This window comes from Citrus sinensis, chromosome 3 (assembly GCF_022201045.2).
Source record: "Citrus sinensis cultivar Valencia sweet orange chromosome 3, DVS_A1.0, whole genome shotgun sequence".
NCBI lineage: Eukaryota > Viridiplantae > Streptophyta > Magnoliopsida > Sapindales > Rutaceae > Citrus > Citrus sinensis.
The window spans coordinates 6,320,702-6,346,263 of NC_068558.1; the positions used below are offsets into that span (position 1 = coordinate 6,320,702).

General features: G+C 34.3%; 5 protein-coding genes across 7 annotated transcripts; 3 read left to right on the forward strand and 2 right to left on the reverse strand.

Moving 5' to 3' along the window:
* Positions 1-238: 238 nt before the first annotated feature.
* On the forward strand, positions 239-2,648 carry LOC102611772 (protein cornichon homolog 4). The gene is made up of 4 exons (XM_006477238.4): positions 239-553; positions 833-1,014; positions 2,053-2,175; positions 2,276-2,648. Exons 1-4 carry the CDS (start codon positions 482-484, stop codon positions 2,310-2,312), a joined length of 414 nt encoding a protein of 137 aa, XP_006477301.1. The 5' UTR covers positions 239-481; the 3' UTR covers positions 2,313-2,648.
* A 1,296-nt stretch (positions 2,649-3,944) lies between these two features.
* LOC102612060 (general transcription and DNA repair factor IIH subunit TFB5) lies at positions 3,945-5,813 on the forward strand. 3 transcript variants are annotated; one of them, XM_006477241.4, is made up of 3 exons: positions 3,945-4,204; positions 4,728-4,785; positions 5,386-5,813. In XM_006477241.4, exons 2-3 carry the CDS (start codon positions 4,751-4,753, stop codon positions 5,561-5,563), a joined length of 213 nt encoding a protein of 70 aa, XP_006477304.1. In that variant the 5' UTR covers positions 3,945-4,204; positions 4,728-4,750; the 3' UTR covers positions 5,564-5,813. The 3 variants fall into 3 exon arrangements, with proteins under 3 accessions (XP_006477304.1, XP_006477303.1, XP_006477302.1); XM_006477240.4 differs by having other exon boundaries at positions 3,946-4,262; positions 4,723-4,785; XM_006477239.4 differs by having other exon boundaries at positions 3,953-4,204; positions 4,723-4,785.
* Positions 5,814-6,337: 524 nt separating this feature from the next.
* LOC102612769 (ATP-dependent Clp protease proteolytic subunit-related protein 2, chloroplastic) lies at positions 6,338-9,461 on the forward strand. Its single transcript, XM_006477242.4, has 9 exons — positions 6,338-6,486; positions 6,592-6,635; positions 6,748-6,820; positions 7,263-7,383; positions 7,775-7,912; positions 8,020-8,136; positions 8,588-8,656; positions 8,770-8,865; positions 9,124-9,461. Exons 1-9 carry the CDS (start codon positions 6,443-6,445, stop codon positions 9,259-9,261), a joined length of 840 nt encoding a protein of 279 aa, XP_006477305.2. The 5' UTR covers positions 6,338-6,442; the 3' UTR covers positions 9,262-9,461.
* A 311-nt stretch (positions 9,462-9,772) lies between these two features.
* On the reverse strand, positions 9,773-10,653 carry LOC102613076 (uncharacterized). The gene has a single exon (XM_052437909.1). The coding sequence runs from the start codon at positions 10,456-10,458 to the stop codon at positions 9,988-9,990; it is 471 nt and encodes a 156-aa protein (XP_052293869.1). The 5' UTR covers positions 10,459-10,653; the 3' UTR covers positions 9,773-9,987.
* Positions 10,654-11,651: 998 nt separating this feature from the next.
* Positions 11,652-16,973, reverse strand: LOC102613375 (AT-hook motif nuclear-localized protein 1). Its single transcript, XM_006477244.4, has 5 exons — positions 15,888-16,973; positions 14,514-14,581; positions 14,003-14,134; positions 12,286-12,447; positions 11,652-12,182 (listed from the first exon to the last, which is right to left on the reverse strand). Exons 1-5 carry the CDS (start codon positions 16,252-16,254, stop codon positions 11,955-11,957), a joined length of 957 nt encoding a protein of 318 aa, XP_006477307.2. The 5' UTR covers positions 16,255-16,973; the 3' UTR covers positions 11,652-11,954.
* Positions 16,974-25,562: the final 8,589 nt, after the last annotated feature.

Here is a 25,562-nt window from a genome sequence, read left to right on the forward strand (position 1 = left end):
TCTTCAAGATTATCACTCAAATTTAAAATATAAACGCTATATAAGTAAATTAATTATATTATCTTAACAATCAATTGATGAATACCACCTAATGTAAAATAAAGTTTTCAATTAAAAATTTTAGTACGTACAGCCTTATTCATTTTTTTAAAGTAATTATTCTTCTCCTCAAATAAATATAGAAGAAATAATTAATGCGACTTATTTTTCTCTTGTACAAATTCTAACGTGTGTAAATAAATAAACCCCAAATACAAAAGCCCATCGGAACTTAATAAGACCCTTCAACTTTGTCCCTCTCTCAAATCTCCGCCAGTCCGAGCCATCTCCCGATCCTGTACTTCCCGTGCGCACCATTTCAAGGCGCGCGTTAGTCAGAAACATCGCCGTTAATTGCTACTGTGCGCACTTCTGCTCTTCCAGCAATTATTTATTTATTTATTTGGGAAAAGGCTGAAGAAAGTGAAGGAAGGGGAGGAGCATGGGGGATCTGTTCATATGGCTGGCCTCTTTCTTCATTCTGATAGCACTCCTCGTTCTCGTCGTTTACCAGGTCAATTCTCAAATTAACCCTTTAATTTTTACTTTAAAAAAAATCGTTAGCAATTATTTGAAATTTATTACATTAGGGTTACTTGTCTGTTAAACAATGTTGAAATTCAATTAATAAATTGTCTTTTCACGCCTTCGGAAATTCTGGTTGCTGTATTGGCATTCATGGGTGTTTTCTTTCACGGTGCATTTTTGTGTTCTATAAATTGTTTCTCTTTGTTATGGTAATGTGATAATGTAAATGCTATTATATTAACTATTTCCAATAATTTGGTTGCAGCTCATGTGCTTAGCGGATCTAGAGTTTGATTATATCAACCCTTATGACTCCTCCTCTCGAATTAACAAAGTCGTTTTGCCAGAATTTATCACGGAAGGGGTTCTTTGTGTCTTCTTTCTGATAACAGGGCATTGGTTTATGTCACTCTTGTGTGTTCCGTACCTCTACTACAATGTCAGACTGTAAGTTCTATTTGACTCTGACACATGGCTACTGTTTTAAGTAGTAAGCTTCCCATGAGGCACACCCAATGGAGTTCCAAGTTTTATTTGTGTTCTACAGCTTCTGTATAATGGAGTCACGTTTGTTAATGTACACTGCAATTCTCCAAACTCATTGGCATACCTAATTTCAGTCATCAGGATGATGAAATAATCAGTCAAATAATTTTTTTTAGGAGTAGAAAGTAGAGATGTGTATGTGTTGAGGAACTATGTGATGGAGGACAGTTTTAAGAATTTTAATTGTTTTTAGTCTTTTTGTTATTTTCCATTTTATTTAGAGTCAAATTAGGTATGTTTTTAGGTTTTTGATTTTAAGTTTAATTATGATTCACTTTTTTCATTTAAGCTTACTTAGGGAAATGGGTTAACCTTATTAAAATTAGAGAGATCTTGTTATTGTTTTAGTTAATAGTTGAATTAATAAAATTTGTCTTTGTGTTACCCTGATATGTTTGTTATTAAGTTTTAACCTCACATGTTGGGTGTTTTGCCAAAATCTCATGGTGTTGAGTTGTCTAGATTAGAATCATATCTAGTTCTCACTGTGTTTAGAATTTCCGGGCTACTCTTCCCTGGGTTCAACAAAGTGATTTATGATGTTCACCTCGTCAAGAACTGCTGGGCTCCATCTTCCCAGACAACATGATTTAACTTGCATTCATGAATCCTGCTGCGTCACTATGGTTGTTTAAACTTGTATCTAGGAATGAAACATTGTGGAACATACATAAATCATGATGTAGCTGGATATTTGAAAGTATACTTAGTTTCTCCTCATCTCCTGTTCATGTCTTATGAGATGCGCTGTGTGTCTGTATCCGTGATACTGTATATTGCAATTGTGTTCTTCAAAAATGACTTTTCATTGCCATGATGCAAATAGAAATAGCTAACTCATCCCGGCAACGGTAAACTGGAGCACCGGTTATGTAATTTTGCTGTTGCATTTGATGTAAACTGGCAACTTTTATATTTCAATTTCTCCCTTGTTATTAGTTACACACAGAGACAACACCTGGTAGATGTAACTGAGATATTCAACCAGCTTCATTGGGAAAAGAAGCAACGGCTTTTCAAACTTGCGTATCTCATATTTCTCCTCTTCCTCAGCATATTCTGGTTCGTGATATTCTAACATTGCTAGCTTTTAAGAGTTGTTGTTTCAGTTCAATAAACTAATTAATCGCAATTGTTTGCACGCAATCGTACGACTTTGCAGGATGATTTGGTGCGCTTTGGAAGACCACGATGAATGATTGGCGATGAATGCTTACTTCACTGGACTTCACTGGACTTCACTGGTCTTTAAATGAAAGTGTTATTGAGTAGCAGAAGCTGCTCTTGTATTATTGTTTCAGGGTTCATGCCAGTACGCAGCCTTGTTTCAGAATGGAGCTTTTTGTAACCACATATATTATTAGTTTGGAATTGTTGATTAACGGAATTATAGTTTCAGGCATCATACACGGTCTTTGATCTTAGATTTGAGTTCTCTCGGTTTGTTACTAAGTTTTTTCCTTTAGCCAGTTTGCAATATCTGGCCTTGAGACCAAATGCTGCTGTTATAATTTATTCATGCTTTTTGAGGCTCACATGATATAAATTCTTTTGGATAATTCAGTCAGAAGAGAAAAGATAATTAATCCACCAAGAGAGATAAACAGGAGTACCATTAGTACTTCCTGGTGTTGCTCAAGCAAATAGTGAAGGGAAGATAATATTAGTCGCAAACTACTGTTATCCTGTCGGGTGACTTTGTCCTGGTTCCTTTTGTTGTTCCTTAGCGATTTGATTTTCGACCTCTCGGAAGGATTTTGTTTCCAGTCAATAAAATTTTCCCTTTTCGCCGGAGTTCCTGGAGTTCGTTGAAAAGAGGAGAGAAGAGGAAAAATGAATAATAAAAAGGAAACAAAATTTGGTTTAACTTCTCTTTGTACTCTCTTGATTTTGGGTAATTTTATAAATGGCTGCCACGGCACGGTAAAAGCATGTTTAGGCGGGGCTTGTGGCACAACATGACATGCAAGAGGATTGAGACGGACGTAGAATTTTAGGCACCCACATACTTAGAATTTTAGGCACGCAGACATTTAAAATATGACATAATTAGAAATAACATGTCATAACTACGTTTTACTTTTTAATGAAAGTAAATTTAAAATTTTATTCTTTTATAAATAGCTTTAAGTTAAATCTTTTAATATTTTTTATTAGCGTAAGTTTTTTAAATTCATTTAATTCTCAGTTTAAAAAAAATACTCTAATTATTTTATGTTTATAATTTATTAAATTAATAATGAATATCATAATTTTAATAAATAAACTTATAAATATGTATTAATGTTATTATGGACTATAATCTATGACTTTATATAAGTCCAAGTTAATAATTAAATTAATTCTTAAGAAAAATTTATTATTGTTGTTGTTGTTAAGTATTAAAAAAATTCTAATACCGTAGGATCTAACTAAGTAATTAGTATTATATTCTCTTATTATTATTAATTTATCATTATTGAATATGGACTTGAGTTTTAAACTTTTTATTCTATTGATTTTGACTAAAGGAATATGGATCCAAAAAAATACATAAACTTAAAAAGAATACGCTAACAACTTAGTATACCCTCTTAATTTCTTTTTTAAAAACTAATTATGTTTTTTTTAAGCACGACATGACATGGCTAACGGTACAATACGGGCACGACATGTGTACGGGTCAGGCTTAAGAAAAAAGAAGAATGAAACGACACAACACAACATGATACAAAGAGCATGTTGGGCACGGTACAGCACGAGTATGAGCAGATAACGAGCTTTCATTGGATGGGCCGACCGGCACGGCCCGTTGGCCATTTGAACCAGATGTCTGTAATACCTGGGGTGTAATTATAGGGCATTTTGGTAACTCGACTTCATTCCGGGTTGTCTGTGTTATGTAGCTATCTTGATCCCTCAAATAATAAAAAATTAAAAATAATGAGTTTTCGGAGCAATCCTTGATTCTCACCATCTTTCTCGGAACGACGGTCTCCCCCTCTGTTTTCAGGTTCTTCCTCTATTTCTTTTCGAGTAGCCGCCACAGCCTGAACGCCGTAGACTGTAGCCACGGCTGCTCGCACCGTGCTACACTGCCACCGTCGCACCAGTTAGTTCGAATTTTTGCTGGCATCAAGCTCTTTTTTTTTTTTTTTTTAAATTTTTGGGTATATTTCGAATTATTTGTTGTTAACTTGTTCCGTATGATTGTATTAATACGGTTTTCGTTTATGTTGAATGGGATTGAAAAGATAACAAATTTGTGAATTCTTGATAATTAATATCTGCTGATTTTTTCCGGATCCGGAGCGAGAATGCATCCGGATTTCGCCATCACTATTTAAAATTATGAAGCATAACCTTTGTCTGTTTGGCAAGCTGTTGTCGAAGATCCTTGTTTTCTATTACTGTTATATGTTCTTTTCAAGTGTTTACCGATTAGTGTTTTTTGTATGATTAAATTTAAATTAAAAAAAGTATGCGTTACATATATACATCATTTAGATACATGTACCAGAATCTAAATATTGTTTTACATGTCAAATCTTTCCGAGTCTGATTGGGTGGACTGTTCATGCATTCGATCAGTAACTATGCTCTGATTTGCAATTGCATTTGCCTTTGCAGTTCAGGCTCCTAAGCTTGCTGATTCATTATGGTGAACGCCATTAAAGGACTGTTTATTTCCTGGTGAGTATCATAAGGATTGATAATTGATGGTAAATTTGTTGCATTTTGCCAATTTTTCTTGGGAGTTCTAGCTTTAAGAGTTAATAACCCCCGTTTTCGGTTCTTGTTTTTTTGGGGGGGGGGGGGGGGGGTTTCTGACTTTCTGCCATGGGTGCGATTGGTGTACTGTTCTTAGTAGCTGCTTAAAAATGACTAGTAGGATGATTTTTGACACCCACCCAAAGCTCAGAAACACTTCTACACTAAAGATGTGAATGTGCAAACGGTAATGAAAGTCTTGTTTTCTTTCGTGGATTTGCTTGGATATTAATAACAGCATTTTAGTATCCTCTAGGCAAAATGTGATGTTGATGCATATTATACTCAGTATATTTCATGAACTTCCATAGCAGCTAAAAAATAAGCACCGGTCAAAAAATTTGGAGAGATGCACAGCAATTTACCTCTAACTTTTAATTATGGGCTGCTTTATGACTTGTATATACTAATAGGTGCAAAGGGTGGTCTGTACATTTTATATATGTGGATGTTTTGCTTTATGATTACCCTCCTCCATTTCCTGTTTGTTGCTGAAAGACTTTGATCATGTTTGAATCGCAGTGACATACCCATGGCACAATTCATCATCAATATGAATGCTTCAATGCCACAATCACAGAAGTTCATAATACATATTCTGGATAGTACTCACCTCTTTGTGCAACCGAATATGGCTGAAATGATACGGAGTGCAATTGCTGAGTTTAGAGACCAGAATTCTTATGAGAAGCCTGCATGACTCCATTTTTTTTTTCCCCCTCTTATTTCTATTCGCAGTCTTACGTGAAAGATGTAATGGTGTTGAAAACTGTCTCATCTTTGATGGTTAGTTCTACAGGGCAATCAGTTTACTTCTCTGTAAAACGAACCAGACTCTCCAACAACATACTTGGAAAGTTATTCGCTGATTAATACTGGCCTGCAAATTGGACTATGATGAGCTGCTAATGTTGAGCTGCAATTATTTTAGGCTTTTGCCTTTTAGCATCCACCGTACGCTATTTTCTGCATTTTCAACACTTTTACAGCTGTCGTGCAAGCGTTTGTTTTCGTATCGAGTAATGCTATTCGTTACATCATATTTCTTTCGTTTTATTTATTCCAATGATCATATTTTTATGCAATATTGAAAACTAGTTTCAAAAGTGATTCCTTTTTAATTTTCAAGGGTTTGGATGGGATAATGGAGATAATGACCTCGCTTACTAAATACTTTTAATATTACTCGAATTCGATGAACTCTCAAGGGCGATGTGAATTTACAGCTAAATAATATTAATGATTCACTTAGAATTACATACTTTTTCGTTTACAAAAAATAAGTAAATCATAAACGACGTAAGAATAACATAATTATAGAGGTTTATATTTGTAAACAAAAATTTGAAAAACTTAATTTATATCTACAGTCGGGCATTATAGTCTTTTGGATACTGTTAAGTGTTAATATCGCGCCGCTCATCCACCTGTCATTTTGGGCAGTTCAACGGTGCAGATCATTACTGAATGAGCGCACAGTATTATCGGCAGCATCCAATTTAATCCTGGATATAATCCCCAAAGACTTGTTCTTCACCGACCGGGCAAACCAGTTGCAGTTCACTCTCTCGCGCTAAACATGTCCGTTTCTCTTAACGCAAACTTATATCAACCTTCTCTGAGGTTTCCCTCTTTGTTACAATTTTTTTTTTTTAATGAATAACATTATAAGAAAGATGTAATTAATGTTGCTTAGTAATTAATTTGCGGTTTATCTTTTTTTGGCAGCTGTAACCTCAAGCTTTATTCTGGATTAAAGATTCAATCACCAAGTTTGTTTGTTCTTTTACTGTCCTTCTTTGTTTAATTTTATTCTCTCACTGAGCTTTCTCTGTGTAACGGTTGTTGGTTCCCCCCTTCCCCCCCGGCGGAATGCTTTTGTAGGTGTTTTTGGAACTGGGAAACCTAATTTGAGTGCTGAATTCTATGGCAGAGTTCATAAGAGCCTCTACTCCGGGTAATTAGCTTAATCGGTTCATTTAAACCCCTTCAATTTCATTGGTAGAGCTCGAAGATTAGATATTAGTATGTAATTGATATTTGGATAAAGCCCGCTTAAATTGCAACTCTAAAGTGTATTTGTTATTTATTTATTCAAAATTTCTAGTGACAGATTTAATGTGTTTTGATTTGGTTTGATTAAAAATTTAATCTGGATGCAAAGCATATTTTATTGATTGGAGATCTTTTGCTTGTGTTGGTTGGAATTCTTTGGTGTTGTTAGTTGCTGCTAGCTTATTCTTTCATTTTGTCCTTCCCTCCCTTCGCTCCCCCCCCCGGCGCCCGCCCCTCCTTTCTCTTCTCAGATATTTTGTCTCAAGTAAAGGTTGAACTCCAAAGTGGTTTCTCTATTAGCTGTATCAATATAGTATTGTGTGCATGATACATTTCTACTGCAGGATTCGTAATGATAAACCAATAAGGGGACGAATTGCAATGATGCCAATTGGGACACCAAAAGTGCTTTATAGGACGCCTGGTGAGGGATCTTGGCAATGGGTTGATCTATGGAATGCCCTAGTAAGTTATCACAACACATTTTGCTTTTAAGATAATGGTTAGTGTTAGTTTCTGACTTGAAAGGTTTCATGACTTTAATGTTAATATGCATGTAACAAACATCATGGGGTGAACCATCCACCTTATCTTGCCAGAATGGAGCCTCCAAGGCTATTGACTTGATTAGATGATTCTAACTTCCTTATGAGCCTGCTCTTGCTTGTTCAAATGGATGCTGCCAGTTTTCACGTGTTTTCCTTCTCCATTATTTGTCCTTGAGCCTTATTTATGAGCTAGTTTAAGATGTGCATGGATAACCCAGTATGCATTCTAGGTCTTTACATTTACTAGATATTGAGTTTTCTTATTATCTTTTCGATCTTGAAGAAACTATCGTAATTCTTGTTTGCAGTATCGAGAACGTGTTATTTTCATTGGGCAAAATATAGATGAAGAATTTAGCAACCAAATATTGGCAACGATGTTGTATCTAGACAGTGTTGATGATTCCAAAAGGGTTTATATGTACATCAACGGTCCTGGTGGGGATGTAAGTTCTAATAAATCAAGATTTTGCAGTTGACTTCCTAATTCTTTCTTATTTTCCTGTTGCTTATATCATGGTACTATGCTGCTGAAAACTGGCTCTGGTTCCAGGTTACTCCCACCTTGGCAATTTACGACACTATGCAGAGCTTGAAGAGTCCTGTTGGCACTCACTGTGTGGGCTTTGCCTATCATTTAGCAGGGTTTCTTCTAGCAGGTGGAGAAAAGGTAATGGCTATTTTTCTTCTCCATGGGAATCAGAGTTGACAAAAATTTTGTGGTTCCATCTCTCATAAGAGAGATGTGGGGTTAAGGAAACTAAAATGATGCGGCATGGTTTCGTAAAGTTGTCCCCCCTAAATAGGAAATTTGATTGATTCGATTAGTGATGGCTACAGCCTACAGTAAATGGTGCCTTGATCTATGAACAGCTTTTACCAACATCTTGTGATCTTCTCTAGACTCTAGCAAAGGAACCTTTTGCTCAGATGAGATATTTATTTAGTTTGTAATGCTTTCATGGTGCTTTGTACATGTGGCCAGTTGTATATCAGAAGCAAAATACTTTATGGATGGTCATTTTTGTCTTTTATGTTCACCATCTTAATTTCATTGCAATATAAGATAGGTGAAATCTGATGTTCCACATTGATGTTTACTTTATGATATTCTGCTGAAGGGTAATCGGTCTGCAATGCCTCTTTCGAGAATTGCTTTAGACTCTCCAGCTGGTGCAGCTCGCGGTCAGGTAGGATTGCCATCATATTAAGCACAGCTATCCTGGATACTTCCTGAAGCCGGTTTTTATGTTTTCCTTATGATAATCATGATTTAAAAAAAAGAGGAAATCTTTTTTGCCAGGCTGATGACATTCGTAATGAAGCAGATGAGCTTCTTAGAGTCAGAGATTACATTTTCAAGGAGTTGTCTAGGAAAACAGGTCAGCCCTTTGAGAAGGTGAGTGTGCCAAAAGCTGATTTTTATAATGTTTCATGGGTTACTGAATGATGAGCAAGCACATCAGTTACCGTTTTAATTGCAGGCTGTCAGTAAGTTCCATTTTTTCTCATGTTGAACTATGATGAACTTTTTGGCACAATTTTGACAAAGATTTGTGTGTGACTTTCTTGTCTTTGATATATTTTTAACACTATGCAAAACATCATTTTTATTCACTTCATATTTTTATTCAATTATGGAAATCTGTGTATGCAGATTACGAAGGATTTAAGTAGGATTAAACGCTTTGGTTCCCAGGAGGCTCTTGAATATGGGCTGATAGATCGTATAATCAGGCCACCTCGTATTAAGGAAGATATGCCTCGTAAAGATGCTGGAACAGGTCTTGGTTAGTGTATTCATTGATTCTCCACTGAGTAGACTGAAGTCATCAAATATTTTATCTTTCGTAATTTCATTCATCTACTTGTAAAATTAACTACTCAATCGAATTATTCTTGTAGAAGTTTGCTCTGAAATGTGTAATTTACATCTAATAAAACCTACAAAGAATTTGATGGTTGCCTGTTTTGAGAGGCATTACATTTTCTCTTTGTTCAGTTCCACAATTCATTGATTTTTTTAGCTTGTTCAGTGGAGGATTTCCTATCTCACTGTCCTTGTGCGCAAAGCATTAGGGGAAAGTTCAAATACTTCATCTGCTGCCCTATCGGAAGGGTCACCTCAGCAGCTTTCTGACGGCCTTGCTCACTGGTAATAAAGGGTCGATAATAATAACTAGTGAGAGAGCTTTTCAATTATATAAAAAGAGAAGCATGTATGCCGTTTTGCCGATTGAATCGGAGGAGTGCGTAAGTGTCCCATGATTTTGAAATCTATTATTCAAAGTCATGCAAAAGTATCATCACAAAGATTTTGTTTCATTATCAACAAAATTTTACTTTAAAATAAACCAGAGCCAAAGGAGTTATACAAAAATGATAGTACAGTGAATTATCCCCAGTGGGGGAAAAAAAGAGAGAGAGAGAGATAGGAAACAAATCCAGGGGCAACATGAACACAAACTGAAACATATTTACAAGTGACTTCAGAGTTCAGGAATGTATGCATGGTACGTGTTCAGCTAGGCCTGAGCTTGTCCCTTAACTTCTCTTCCTTCCATCTATTGTAGGCCTCAGCAATGAAGTCCTCAATTCTTTTCTGCAAATTATCATCACATCCTTCATCATCCCTACTGTTGTCATCATCCTCCCAACCAACTTCATCATCGCTACCGTTGTCATCATCATCTTCATCATAACCATCAGAACCATGATATTCATGATCATAGTCATCCTCATCATCACTGTATTCCATGATATTCTCATGCATATCTACTACCTCAAGTTCGTCAGAACTGCAAAAAAAATGCAAGATCTCGTCAAAGTCATAAGTACACGGCCTGAAGCTTCCAACCATGATAGCCAAAACGATAGTGTTAAACAGCGAAAACAGCAAAAGAGGATTCGAGAATAACGAGTGTTTCAGGAACAGAAAGGCAGCTGCAAACATAATTAGGATGACAGATACCGGTGTCCCACCAAGCTTCATGCACACGCATACAAATGGAATCTATTGATTCTCTGTGTTGTACTTATACTCTAGCAAGGAGGTTTCTTATATATATTCCAGTTCAAGTCTGCATACGTTCGCCGAAGGTAATTTTCTCAGAATATATAGTGGACGTAGAGTGTATTTTTGGTATTATAATCACCGTGACAGGGAAATTGTGTAAGTTCATTTAATCAAGTAATGAAAACTTCCAAGCGTAGAATTAATACTGGGAAGTTTCTTGCGTTACTATCGTTTAATATTGTGCGGAAACACTTAGGATCTTTCCAAATGAACAGGTCCAATTTTGCCGTTTCCCAAGGAGATCTAGTTGACAAACACGTTGATACAAAATTTTTACTGTACATTGCTGTATACTTGAAAGGCAAGTAATCGGATCTCTCCGTACAGCGGCTGCCAATACGCTTGTGTTAAGTTCAAGTGCAGTCCAAGCCAATAGCAATCGCCCTGATAACATACTTGGCTGGTAATTAAATTAATTGAGACTGCTTTCTTTTCTTAAACTACTAAATGACAAACTATTACGTACGGGCTATCTGCAACTCAGCATGATTTTCCTCTTCTCCAGCCTCCAGGCTCCAATGATTAGTAAGATTTTTTTAATTCTAAACGCGGCATCTGCTAAATGAATGTTCAGACTTCATACTTACTTCTCTTCATTGGGACTGGAAAATATTTTACCATTCTTTTTTTTTTTGGAAAGAAATTTTACCAATCTTTTAATCAAGCGTGGAAAAATTGTCATGGTTGGAATATTCTCCCGACTTGTTTACTTGTTGCTTGGTACAATTTCGCCTCAGTTTTCAACTCAACCACTTTTGAATTTTCTTTTCAGCCGAAAAAAAAATGATTTTTGAGGTATGATGTAACCCTTTGATGACAAAACATCCGTTGATTTAGGGATAATTTGAAGTTAACAGGTCATTAAAATATTTCAACTCATATTACCAATCATATGTTTTCTGTAACATTGACCTTTGTTTAATTTTCTACTAAAATAGAAAACTTGAACAGGATTTGTTGGCAGATCAAGCTCGAACTTTATTAAACAAACAATTTCTCTGCGCAGCTTGGATGCTTCATATCATAATTATCATAATTTTTTTTAATTATGGTTCTGTGAAGAAACATAAACAAGTGCCTCGAAAGTGAAGAATGGGAGACGGATGACAAAACACAACAATGGTGAAATCATCATTATCATCACTCGGAAGAAAAGGCAACTCTAAATTTGAAAATGTTACATTGAAATATTCTACATGACACAACAGCGGCAGAAGCCTACCTAATCAGCTAACTAAAATACTACCTAAGAGGAAGAAGGGTAAAACCTCCGGATGAAAAATCATTATGCCAGCACCAATAATTCCATAAGTTTACAGACAAAACAAACAAGAGGAGGTGAGATATCAATTAATGGAGCAGTGTTGTCAGTGACAATCCTTACAATGCACAATGAGGTGAAGCTCTTTACATTACCCTACAGGCAATGATGCATTAATGTCAGTTGGCTTATTCCTTGAATCTGATGGCAACGAAGACCAACCATCTCCGCGGAAGGTGGAAGTTGTAAGACTTCCTTTTGGATCAGCACTAGAAATAGGAATGGCTGCAGTTGGGGTGGCGATTGATATGGGTTCATTTTTCTGTTTCTTGTGCTTTTGCTCATGCTGGTTCCCAGCCAAAAAACTGCCAACCACGACCTGATACCAAGGAAAATAAAGGCCTTTCAGAAATTATGGCTCTCCAATGCTTCACAGAATTGGAACTTCCAAAGAAATTACAATTGAAATATAAAAGCCAAACCTGCACAGGACTTGCCGCTACTAATAGACCAGCAACCCCACCACCCACAACACGACCATCGGGACTTGCTAACGACACACTCATCCCACCAGATCTGCTCCTTGTTCCTCCACTGTCACTGGGCATGAATGATCCAGACAAGGAAAGAATCTCAAATCTACCCTGCAAGAATAACAGAGGGAACGGATGATTTTCTGCAGGCTACCAATGAAATGGGAACTGAACTGGGAACAGGTTGACAAACAGATTGACAATAGGAACATAAGAAGAGATGAAAGCATGCATGAAAACTTGGATGGTTGCATAATAGGTGAAAGATGGTGAAAATTGTGAATATTGTTGAGTCAACAAAAACCAATAACTGCACTACACAAGGGAAATATGACACAAGATCAGGTAGACATGTGACGAATAAAAGCCTAGACAAAACAGCACAGCAGAAAAGGATTGTGCAATAATCCTAATTAGTTTTACAAGGCAAATCATCAACGACCACCATCCATCATTGGGCTATCCCAAATGCACTGCTCTGGTATCCTTCTGATCTAAGGACAAATGCACAATCATAACTAAAGCACTAAGCAATCAACAACTACTGATCCTTTCTGACTGCACCTCACCACTTTGGAAGCTTACACCTACATTGAAGGCATTTCTATTGGCCCTACATGTAACAAAATCATCAAGTACCATTACAATTACAAAGACGCATATAATCATAGCAACTTAGTATGATAAGATGTACCCAGTGATGATATCTCTGATTAATTTTTTTCACTAAACAACCAAACAAGCAGATGAATCGTGGCTTATCCAACGAAGTCATTATAATTAATTCTAATACCAAGGTGCTACAGTACTCATCTCGGTAATTACATTCAGACGCATTTGAAGTGAATTATATCAAATTAACTACTTTATCATAAGTTCAAACTTTATAATAAGGAACAAGAATAAGGTCTCATGGAATTGAAGAGGAAGAGCACATCTATCTCCTGACAAACAATATAGAAATGGATTTCAGGTTGCATCTTCGGAAGCACCATATTTAAAATCTCATCTTTAGATATGCATCTCAAGTCTTATGCATAGATATGGAAGATTTATATTCAAAAGGAGGTTACAAAACATCTCAGAAGCATCAAGCAGAGACTAGCTGGGGGCATATTGCAGCTTAAGACATAATGCACGCATTAAAATCTCATGAGTGATGGAAATAAGAAATCTTCAAAACATAAGAATTCAGATGGAAATAGTAAGAGGAGAATACTTTTTTCAATAGTTTTAGACGAGAATTATAGATCCCAAGGAAACTCAAAAATAATAAGAAGCAAAACAAATATTACTGTAAAATTGGGAGAGAAGAAGAGAGAGGGATTTTGAGATGTTATTTTTTGTATTTTACAAAAGACAAGGGAAGTAGAGGAGTGCTTTCTGAGAGAAATATGTCAATAGAATATAATAATGTATGTCTGTTAACATCGCTAAAATTTTGATGAAAATTAGATCTTCATTTAACTACAGTATATTCATAAGAATATGAAAATATGAGGATCGTCATTCAATAGGTGAAATCTGAATAAGAAAAAACAACTATACAAAATATAACATGAGTCTGTAAAATGAACAGCACCATATTCCCATCTCCTTAAAAAACAGCCATCAAATAGAACAGGGATAAAAGAAAAGCACCTCATTCAATGACAAAATCCCTTACCTCGTATGTTAATGTACCCCCAGAAGAATCAGGCTGGCGGAGTGTAACACTTGAAATCACACCATTTGCAGAAAGAATGCATATAGCCCGTGGTCCTTGTTGAGAAAAAGATATGATCTTCATTGTAACATCCTAAGAAATCATGATCATAGCAGGTTAGTAGATGACCTATTCTAAACCTACAAATGGAGATACCGTTTTAGAAACACTAGTGGAAAAACTAATTTGCAATACTTTCTCATTTTGCTGATTGCCCTTCATCAGATATGACTAACGCATTTAACTTTTAAACATAACATATCTGCACAAAAGTAAAAAGATATACAGTCCTGCTATTTCACTTTTCACCCCTTTCCCAGGTCAAATGTGATGTCAGGAAAGACCAAAACCCAGAATGATATCCAATCTTTCAATCCTCTTTCCCAGTGATGAACACATAAAATCCAATTAAAATACAGACGAAACATCTCGCAAACAACAGCACACGACACCTGCTATGATCAACATTTACCTCGCCTGTATTAACAGTGATGATATGCGGTGTAAAATTAGCACCAACAGAGCATGCGACCCATTCTCCTACAAAAAAGCAAATTCCTACAAGATCAGTAACCATGGCAAGGAAGCAGCAACAATGCAACATATTTTTTATACACACACACACACACACAAAGATAATGCATAGACCATCAAGCAAACAATAAATTCTTTTGTACATGATACAATCAAGTTACATTCAAGTGCTTTTCACAGCTACCAAATTCTTTTGCATAAGACAGTCAAGTTTGGCAAGTTTTATTTTGGGATTAACCCCTTGCTATTTTAGAATATATTCAATATAACATATATTGTGGGTGCCATCTAGTTGAGATGATAAAATCTCTTATGTTGAAAACTGAGGGTTCAACACCCCCACCCCCCCCCCCCCAAAAAAAAAAAAGGAACACATCAGTATGGGGGGGGGGGGGGATTGGGTTGCCGTTAGGCTAGATAATTTTTTTAAAAAAAATTATCAAACAATGCCATGATATGCTGTCAATTTCCACCAAAACCCTTAAAATTAGACTAATGGAGTGAAAATCAATATCATGTCTTTTCTCAAGCTTTATCGTGCTTGAAAGTTATACAGTGAAGATCCTATGATAACTAAAGTAGCCAATGAAATGACAAGCAGGACAGCTATATTAGTAATGATGTTTAACCCCATGTTATTCACTTCAGCTTCAGAAAACATCAACACCCCAAGCCCAACCACATAAAAGGTGGCACATATGAGAAGTCAAAACCATAACTTCCCAGGCTCACCCAGACCCACTTGACAGATAAAATCACACCAGGTAGGACACAATACTTCAAAAAGGAACAAACACCTCTCAAATACCTCAGTTTAATGACACTCTAACACCAACACCAGAACTAAATAACAAGTAACGACTCCTTTCTGTTCAACACAGGCAATAGATGGGTCAGTAAGTTAAAAAGTATTACAGGTGTCCAGTTGAAAGACTAAAGAGAACTGGTTGGCAGAGTTGAACATAGCAGGTTGCCAAAAATAGAACCTTCCTTTTAAGTACCCAAATGACACCACATAACAAGAAGATTCCATAATTCTCAAACTAACCCAAAAAAAAAAAAAAAACTACTAAGCGATCCTTTTGAAACCAACACCACACACAAACCAAAATCCCTCAATACGAGCATCTAATCAGAGGTCCCACTTCTACCCAACAACGTAACAGCACATAAATCCCAGTTCACATACGCAAAACTGAACCACCAAGCCCAATAAAAACCTTTAAAAATCGAAACTTTAACAGCACAACGAGCACAAAAGCACACAAGGGTATTCATAAAAATCAATTTTTTTCTTTTCTTTGAAATTTACCTATATTTTCCACCTCATACTTTGACTTGCTGAACGAACTAGCCGGCTTGACTTTCCTCGGTTTCTCGGCCGAGAAGTCAATCACCGGAGGTGACGGCGCCGCCGAGGATATCGGCTTGGGTGAGAGAGCCATGGTGACTGTCCCATCCGGTCCGTACTTTCTGGGCCTGCCCCGTTTTTTCTTCAGAGGCAACGCCGGCGGCGGCGCTGGTGCCGGAGGTTGCGTCGCCGGCGGAGGAGGGGCGGATGTCAGAGTCGGGTTTTCGGATCTTGGAGCTATGTGGAACTCAGACGGAGCATCGGATCCAACAACAGTGACTCCAGTAGTTGCTGAAGTTACTGCTTCTCTTGTTGCTGTTGCTTCCATTGATAAACCCTAAAGTTCCTATTTTTATTTTTAGTTTTTTTTTTAAGGGTTTTAGAGAAAATCCATTTGGAGTATTAAGCTCAGTAAACTAAAAATCAAAGCTAAAACTAAAAAAAAAAAAAATTAAACTTGAAAAACCAGAAATTAAAAAAAAAAAAATCCTTAAACTTGGTGAAGCGTGAGCTTACAACAAGCTGATGAGCAAGAACAAGAGTGTTTTTCAGTGATTATATTGTTTGTGAAAAAGTAGTGTTTTTGAGTTGATTTTTTACGTTAAAAATCTGAGTTTAAGCTGAAACTGAGCTTGAAAATGGTGTGGTTTTTCTTATTTTCTGATTTTTTTTTTTTTTGGGGGGGAAAATTTTGGTTTTGGTTTGTGGGAATTTTGAAGAAAAAAAAGGTGAATTTTAAGCGAAGTGATTTTCTGGATTTTGAAGTTTTGAAATGAAAATGATGAGATAATAAGAAAAGTTTGATTTTTATTGTTGAACTAATTTGGGTTTGCTAAAACTCCTCTCAGTTTGTCTGAAATAGAGTTAAAAATGAAAATGAAAAAGAAAATGTTTAATAATAATATTATTATTCTAATGGTTAATATTTTATGTTGAATTTGCTGATAATTAATTATGTGTTTTGGTTGGAATCCGGTGGGGAAATAAATTAAATTAAATATGAAAGTGGGTAGATGAATTTCTTTTTAAGGGCAGAGAAAGTGGACAAATTAATATAATAATTATTATATATTTAATTAATTAAATGTTATTGAGTGAATGTCAAGTAAATATAGGTTGCAAAAGCATTAAGAAATTATGTAGAAAAGGTAAAAAGAGGAGTGGCATAAGGCAAGCATGAAACTTTATGGTCCCAGCCAGCATTACTTGTAGAAACAAAAAGTATAAATAAAATAATAAATGACGATATTTAAGAAAAATTAAAAATAAAACGTTAATTATTATTTCTGCTTCTTTCCACTCTCGTTACGTTTCAAATTTCTGCTTTTGTCCATGGCGTTCAGATTAATAAAACAAGCCGCAAAAGCTCTGGGCAGATTGGTTGTGGAGAAAAGGGCCCCAAAAAAATTTTTTTTAAAAAAAAAGTTGAAAGAAATAAAATTAAGAGACGAAACAGGAAATGAAATGAAAGTAAAACAGAGTGATGCAATCTGAGAATGGCATTGGCTTTTCTTCTATTCCTAGTCTCTGTTTTTGTATAAAATATTTAACGTATTATTATGTTGGTGGTAACATCACTTTTCGCTTAGCAAGTGGCAGGAAATAATTCTTCTACGAAACCGTTTCATTTCAGAAGAATCTGGTTCCTGGATTGGTGCAAAATTAAGACAAAATGATTTATACCCAGCACAACACCTGTTTTAAATTATTTTCTCTTTTTTATTATGATTGGTCAATTTTAAAAAAAATTACCATTTTATGGTACCCAAATGACAACTGCGTGTTTATTTCATCCTCACGTGAGTTCTTTTTTAAAATTTAAAAATTCTCTTACGTACAATCTTAATACGTGTACGTCAAACAATTTTATTTAATTGACCTCTCAAATTCAAATTATGAAGTGAAAGATGACGAAAGAATTGATATGAGTTGTGTATATGTTGAAGTTGCTCTAAGGTAAAGCACCATTTCATAACCACACGATCAAAGTTATAATAAGTTTTTTACTATTTATTAATTTGCGTGTGTGGCTGAGATTCGTGCTCCACCGTAAATCTACTCCAACATAGTCATAACCTTTAAATTATTTTCTCTTTTTATTATGATTGGTCGATTTCAAAACATGAGTATATATTTATCAAAATTACGATTGTATGGTACCCAAATGACAACGGCGTGTTTATTTCACTCTCACGTGAGTTCTTTTTTAAAATTTAAAAATTCTCGTACGTACAATCTTAATACGTGTACGTCAAACAATTTTATTTAATTGATCTCTCCAATTCAAATTATGAAGTGAAAGATGACGAAAGAATTGATATGAGTTGTGTATATATTAAAGTTGCTCTAAAGTAAAACACCCTTTCATAACCACACGATCAAAGTTATAATAAGTTTTTTACTATTTATTAATTTGCGTGTGTGGCTGAGATTCGTGCTCCACCGTAAATCTACTCCAACATAGCCATAACCTTTAAATTATTTTCTCTTTTTATTATGATTGGTCGATTTCAAAACATGAGTATATATTTATCAAAATTACGATTGTATGGTACCCAAATGACAACGGCGTGTTTATTTCACTCTCACGTGAGTTCTTTTTTAAAATTTAAAAATTCTCTTACGTACAATCTTAATACGTGTACGTCAAACAATTTTATTTAATTGACCTCTCCAATTCAAATTATGAAGTGAAAGATGACGAAAGAATTGATATGAGTTGTGTATATATTAAAGTTGCTCTAAGGTAAAACACCCTTTCATAACCACACGATCAAAGTTATAATAAGTTTTTTACTATTTATTAATTTGCGTGTGTGGCTGAGATTCGTGCTCCACCGTAAATCTACTCCAACATAGCCATAACCTTTAAATTATTTTCTCTTTTTATTATGATTGGTCGATTTCAAAACATGAGTATATATTTATCAAAATTACGATTGTATGGTACCCAAATGACAACGGCGTGTTTATTTCACTCTCACGTGAGTTCTTTTTTAAAATTTAAAAATTCTCGTACGTACAATCTTAATACATGTACATCAAACAATTTTATTTAATTGATCTCTCCAATTCAAATTATGAAGTGAAAGATGACGAAAGAATTGATATGAGTTGTGTATATATATAAAGTTGCTCTAAGGTAAAACACTCTTTCATAACCACAAGATCAAAGTTATAATAAGTTTTTTACTATTTATTAATTTGCGTGTGTGGCTGAGATTCGTGCTCCACCGTAAATCTACTCCAACATAGCCATAACCTTTAAATTATTTTCTCTTTTTATTATGATTGGTCGATTTCAAAACATGAGTATATATTTATCAAAATTACAATTGTATGGTACCCAAATGACAACGGCGTGTTTATTTCACTCTCACGTGAGTTCTTTTTTAAAATTTAAAAATTCTCGTACGTACAATCTTAATACATGTACATCAAACAATTTTATTTAATTGATCTCTCCAATTCAAATTATGAAGTGAAAGATGACGAAAGAATTGATATGAGTTGTGTATATATTAAAGTTGCTCTAAGGTAAAACACTCTTTCATAACCACACGATCAAAGTTATAATAAGTTTTTTACTATTTATTAATTTGCGTGTGTGGCTGAGATTCGTGCTCCACCGTAAATCTACTCCAACATAGCCATAACCTTTAAATTATTTTCTCTTTTTATTATGATTGGTCGATTTCAAAACATGAGTATATATTTATCAAAATTACGATTGTATGGTACCCAAATGACAACGGCGTGTTTATTTCACTCTCACGTGAGTTCTTTTTTAAAATTTAAAAATTCTCGTACGTACAATCTTAATACATGTACATCAAACAATTTTATTTAATTGATCTCTCCAATTCAAATTATGAAGTGAAAGATGACGAAAGAATTGATATGAGTTGTGTATATATTAAAGTTGCTCTAAGGTAAAACACCCTTTCATAACCACACGATCAAAGTTATAATAAGTTTTTTACTATTTATTAATTTGCGTGTGTGGCTGAGATTCGTGCTCCACCGTAAATCTACTCCAACATAGCCATAACCTTTAAATTATTTTCTCTTTTTATTATGATTGGTCGATTTCAAAACATGAGTATATATTTATCAAAATTACGATTGTATGGTACCCAAATGACAACGGCGTGTTTATTTCACTCTCACGTGAGTTCTTTTTTAAATTTTAAAAATTCTCTTACGTACAATCTTAATACATGTACATCAAACAATTTTATTTAATTGATCTCTCCAATTCAAATTATGAAGTGAAAGATGACGAAAGAATTGATATGAGTTGTGTATATATATAAAGTTGCTCTAAGGTAAAACACTCTTTCATAACCACAAGATCAAAGTTATAATAAGTTTTTTACTATTTATTAATTTGCGTGTGTGGCTGAGATTCATGCTCCACCGTAAATCTACTCCAACATAGCCATAACCTTTAAATTATTTTCTCTTTTTATTATGATTGGTCGATTTCAAAACATGAGTATATATTTATCAAAATTACAATTGTATGGTACCCAAATGAAGTGATATTTAATTGACCTCTCGAATTCAAATTATGAAGTGAAGATGATGAAAGAATTTATATGAGTTGTGTCTACTCCTATTATTTTATAAATTAAAAAAAAAACTTTTGTTACTTTACGTTTCACCAACAAACTTTCAATTTTTAAAATTAAAAAAAGGAAAAGGAAAAATTCTGAAGCACTCTATTACATTCTAAAATATTTCATTATACATGTCTCGGAGATCAGAGCTCTAAGGGCTTTGAGAGATTGAAGTGTAGAATTTTGAAAAGTGTAACAAAATTTTGTGCATTATGGTCGCACAGTGTATCTTACTTCAAAATTTCGTTAACAACATTGGAAAGAGTTTAAAATTTAAACTGAAACTATTTTATTTGGCCCATTTAAATTCATTGTTTTTGTGTTACGCTCCACCTTAAGTTTATAATTTTTATATTATAGCCCATATCAAACTCAAATTTTTTTTTTAAAATTTTATTAATAAAACACATGCGCACATGATATAAGATTTAAAATTCGAAACTTAAATCTTGGTAAAGCTGTCCATTAACTAATAGGGTACATAAAATTTGAAAATTCATCTATTAACTAATTCAAAAATATTAATCTATATGTCTACATAAAAGGGTGGGATACTAGAATTTTTTGTAGAATGATAGCATCGAATAATTCTTTGTATGTCTTTAAAAGATAGCTTTTCAAAAAAAAACAAAGATTGAGAATAAGTAGTCCTTAATTTAACTTAAGTCACCTTTTTTTATTTATTTTTAATCTATTCATAGACATACATAGTTGGATTCATTATCTCATTCCCACATATCAAGAAGCATAATCTGTTTATATTGAAATCAAAGGAGTTAGCTTGAGATTTGTTTGACCTTTAAACATGTGGATGTTTACCTAATAAGTTGCCAAGTCAATAGCCCTCATAATTTATATATTCACAACCATTTAAAAAAATATCTCCCTCTTTTTTTTTGTATTAGGTAATACATGTGAATTAAGTTTTAAACAATTTTGAGAATATGCCGAAAGCAAGTCTATTTTGATAAGACTTGACCCTTAATTTGGTGGATCTGAAATGTTTTTCACAAATAAGCAAACAAATTTGAGCAGTTTTATTTTAATTTTGCTGCCAAAAGTTGAATATTTATGTCGATTTCCTGTTAAATATTATATAAATATGAGAGTTTTGGGAGTAATCATGTCACAAAAAATTGTAATTTAATTCGCCCATAAAGGGACCACACAGCATTGACCAAGATCAAATTGCAATTGATACAATTATACATTGCACAAAACCAAAAGGAACCATTGGGCATCTTTTTCTGAACAAGGTTAGATTAAATTACCCCCAAAAAAAAACAAAAAATATATATTAAAAAATTAAGGTTTAGATAAGAACGAGCCAAAACTATTCAATTATTATATTAATTTTTTTTAATATTGGAAAAATGGTGATGAACTCGATGTACATTATTATCCTCCACAACTTTTCTTTTTTTGTTCTTTTCTACGTTTTTTTTTCCCCTTTCCTTTCTGCTGTTGTTTTAATAAATACAGGCACGCAAATGGGCTTAAAAATTATATTCTTATTTTAATTTTGGTCGGTTATGAGACATAATTTAATAAAATAAAATAGAAATGAAAATGAAAAGCTCCAAATGTTCTCAATAAGAAAATTACCACTTGAGCTGTGAAGCAAGTGGTGATCATATGGGAGGTCCATGTCAGAAAATGGAATCTCATATATAATTAATTGTTTAAGAGCAATTTTTAATTATTATGATTAATTGCTTTACCAGTTATCAAGAAGATGAGTGTGAGCTCCAAAATGGTTATGAATTTAATTTATAAATAATAAAATAGAGACATGCTTGCCTTGCCGGCGCTGCTTTAATTTTATTTATTTTTTTTTAAAAAAAAAGGTAAAGATTAGGTATATCATCACAATACGGTGATTTAATTTTTCTTTAATTAGCCATCTGCTGGGTTTCATTATGAATCTCGGCTTTTGCATAATTAAAATATATAGGCGAATTAGATCGTAACTTGAACAACACACATAAAAATTATCTCTAATTATATTATTAAAAAAAATTTAAGTACGACTGCGCATGCGTAAGCAAGAAAAAGAAAGAAAAGCTTGCAAAAAAGTTAATCGCAGGGTAAGAATTTGCAAGAGATGTTAATAATCCTCAGCGCATACAAACAACTACAGGTTAAAAAAAAAAAGTTACAGCAGAGTATAGGTTGGTATGTAATTAGTTAATATATACATCTGCTTGTGTTCTTCAATAAAATAAATTTTACAGGCTCTGCGTTTCAACGTTTCTTCAACTGGAAAAGAAAGATCGTCTTCACAAGTCAAGGCTCCCAGAAAATCTGATTCTAATCAAACAGAGTTTCATTCAATGGGCCAAGGAAAATGGGCTTAAGTGTCCCTCTGTCTTGTCTGAGACTGTACTACCTCTTCGGATCAGCTCGTTTACCATATTCCACTAAACAAAAGGACCCATAATTCTTGGAACAGCACCATTGCGGCAGGCCTAGTCTTAGCCAGTCGGCCATCTTCTCAGCAGACCTCCCCTCCGGCCCGCAACGAGATCGTTCTGGGAGTCTAACTTCTTTCTTCTAGTCTTCACTAGGGGAATGGCATCAGGGCAGGGATCATGATCCTGAAACCTGTCCTCCAAATTGGAAGCAATCTTCGAACCCAATCCTATGCCTGAAGATTCCTGTTTAGTGATTGTTTGGGAATATCCCTCATCATTTTAGAATGGGGCGGGAATTAAAATCATGGCCCGATCCTATTTATTTAAATTTATAGAAGCATGATAACTTTGCCATTATTGGCTCTTTCCATAAATTTTGTAGATAGGAGCCAAACAAAAAGTTTGTTAATTTACTCAGCCAGACAATTTCCAACCAGTTTGTCACCCCAAAATTCTGTAAAACAATCCTGTTAGGATTAAAATTATAAATAATCGAACATGCTTTCAGGTTTACAAGATCATTGAAATAATTCTTCAAGCCTTCAACACAAACCTTGGAACCATCACCATTCATCCACATTCTAGAGAGAATTGCTTGGGATATAACCCCATTTCCTTCAAAATACCCAATATTCACCTTAAATTATAACAATCTTAAATTGTACACATATATATTTAAAAAAAACTAGAGAAAGTACAAAAATAACCATAACTAAGTAGTATGAAACTGAACCCATATCTTCGAAGTCGGGTAAATAGTCGAGAATACTCAACTTCAACCAAATCATGCACAATTAGTAATTCAATATAAATTCTCGACTTTTCTATGTTAAGCAGGTAAATAGTCGAGAATACTCGACTTCAATTGAAATAAAAAATTATTTAGAGAATTCTCAACTTTTTCAAACAAGTCGATTAAAGAGTCGAGAATACTTGACCTTAATTTAACTTTGTCCAATATTCATTCGATTAAAATTCTCGACTTTTTATGGAAATTCGGTAATTGGTCGAGAATTCTCAACTTAAATTGAAATGAAAAATTTCTTTTTAATTAAGTTCGGTAAAAAGTCAAGTATTATTTGATTATGTTATTATGTAGAAGACATGAGAAAGAAAGAAAATATAAATAAATGAGTTTTTAAGGATATTTTTAATTTTTTATACTTTTATGAGATATATGTAGGTAATGGAGTATAGATTTACTATTTTAGTACAAATAGGAGATATTTAAATAAAAACCCCCAAATTCTAAGATTCTTCAAAACCTATAACATAACGATACGCTGAATTTTTTGAAGAAGGTTCACGAAGGCTTAGAGTAGAAGAGATATAGAGATTAGAGAGTTGGATACCAATTGGCTTGACGCCTTTATTGAATTCAGAGCTGGCCTTTTTAAAGGCTCACAACACAAATATCTAACTAGAAATAAGGAACAAAGTACCAAAATATAAGGAGGTAATGCAGCCACGATTCCCACATATAATTTATTCGGTTCTATTCTAAAGCAACAAAACTACTAACAGCTAATTTACTCCTCTTGACTTGGTCCTACTTAAATCCACAACAAGCAACAGAGCAGTGACAGCAAATAGCACATACCACATGATAACCAAAGAAAAATCTCGTCAAAATCGATTTATTTCAGACAACTAAATTTCCATATTCCAATCAGAGGCAATAAAACACTGTAGTGAATGTACTTGCCCCGTAATCTCTAGCAACAGCCACATTCACAACCCCTACTTTAACAACTAACAAAAGACCAGCATGCATTAATGCTACAAGCTTTCCACATAGCTGGAGTTTTTATATTTTCCAACTTGCCCATTTTCTCAAGAAAGAACCAACCCAATAAAACCCCAATTCAAATCATACTAAAAAATTCAAAACCCCACAACACGAAAATTGAATGAGAGTTAAAAATCTGGACGTGCTTGCTGTCTTGACAGATGTCTCCTTTAGCACACAATTGCTAAGCTGTTTTAGAAAGAAAGAGAAACAATTGACTGCGAGCCTGACAATGCAGCGACAGCCCATGATCGAGCTTGACAATACTAAAGAGATAAATCTTGCTGGTTCCTTTCTAAACTAGAAGTGGACGCAACTTAATGACTATAATTAAACGAGGGCCGCTAAATATCAAGAACAATAAGAGAATGATGAGAGAATTGTCTCTTTTCTCTCCCTTCTGTCAGTTTTTTTTCTCTCTCTCTCCTCTCAGTACATTCTTCATTCTCTCATTTTTTTTAATACTTAGCATTTTCCTAATTAAACTCGGCAAAATGGAAAGCATCACTAGACAATCTTATTAGTGTTCAAATTCTTCCTACTTACTAAGTTGTCGTTCTGTTTTATCTTATTACATTTTATTTTTGCCGAAAGACTCGTTTGGGCAAGCTAAAAAGAGATCGGTAATTTAACTGAAGTTCCTCAATCCATGATTGCAACATTCTCTTGGAACCGTAATAGCTAGGAAGATTATTTTCTCCATTTTAAATTGCATCTACTCTTCTAAAATAATGATAAAAATCCTAACATATATGGCTGCAACAATACATTCATGAGATCATCATACTCCCCACTCCACTTGTATTTTCAA

Excerpts from the sequence above, each read along its gene's own strand:
- LOC102612060 (XM_006477241.4), top strand. The coding sequence starts at position 4,751 with ATGGTGAACGCCATTAAAGGACTGTTTATTTCCTG. Across the intron at positions 4,786-5,385 it reads AAAGGACTGTTTATTTCCTG|TGACATACCCATGGCACAAT; the intron begins GTGAGTATCATA and ends TTTGAATCGCAG.
- LOC102613375 (XM_006477244.4), bottom strand. The coding sequence starts at position 16,254 with ATGGAAGCAACAGCAACAAGAGAAGCAGTAACTTCAGCAACTACTGGA. Across the intron at positions 12,448-14,002 it reads GGGGTACATTAACATACGAG|GGTAGATTTGAGATTCTTTC; the intron begins GTAAGGGATTTT and ends TTATTCTTGCAG. Across the intron at positions 12,183-12,285 it reads TAGCGGCAAGTCCTGTGCAG|GTCGTGGTTGGCAGTTTTTT; the intron begins GTTTGGCTTTTA and ends CCTTGGTATCAG.
- LOC102611772 (XM_006477238.4), top strand. The coding sequence starts at position 482 with ATGGGGGATCTGTTCATATGGCTGGCCTCTTTCTTCATTCTGATAGCA. Across the intron at positions 1,015-2,052 it reads CTCTACTACAATGTCAGACT|TTACACACAGAGACAACACC; the intron begins GTAAGTTCTATT and ends CCTTGTTATTAG. Across the intron at positions 2,176-2,275 it reads CTCTTCCTCAGCATATTCTG|GATGATTTGGTGCGCTTTGG; the intron begins GTTCGTGATATT and ends ACGACTTTGCAG.
- LOC102612769 (XM_006477242.4), top strand. The coding sequence starts at position 6,443 with ATGTCCGTTTCTCTTAACGCAAACTTATATCAACCTTCTCTGAG. Across the intron at positions 6,821-7,262 it reads CATAAGAGCCTCTACTCCGG|GATTCGTAATGATAAACCAA; the intron begins GTAATTAGCTTA and ends TTTCTACTGCAG. Across the intron at positions 8,657-8,769 it reads CTGGTGCAGCTCGCGGTCAG|GCTGATGACATTCGTAATGA; the intron begins GTAGGATTGCCA and ends CTTTTTTGCCAG.
- LOC102613076 (XM_052437909.1), bottom strand. The coding sequence starts at position 10,458 with ATGAAGCTTGGTGGGACACCGGTATCTGTCATCCTAATTATGTTTGCA.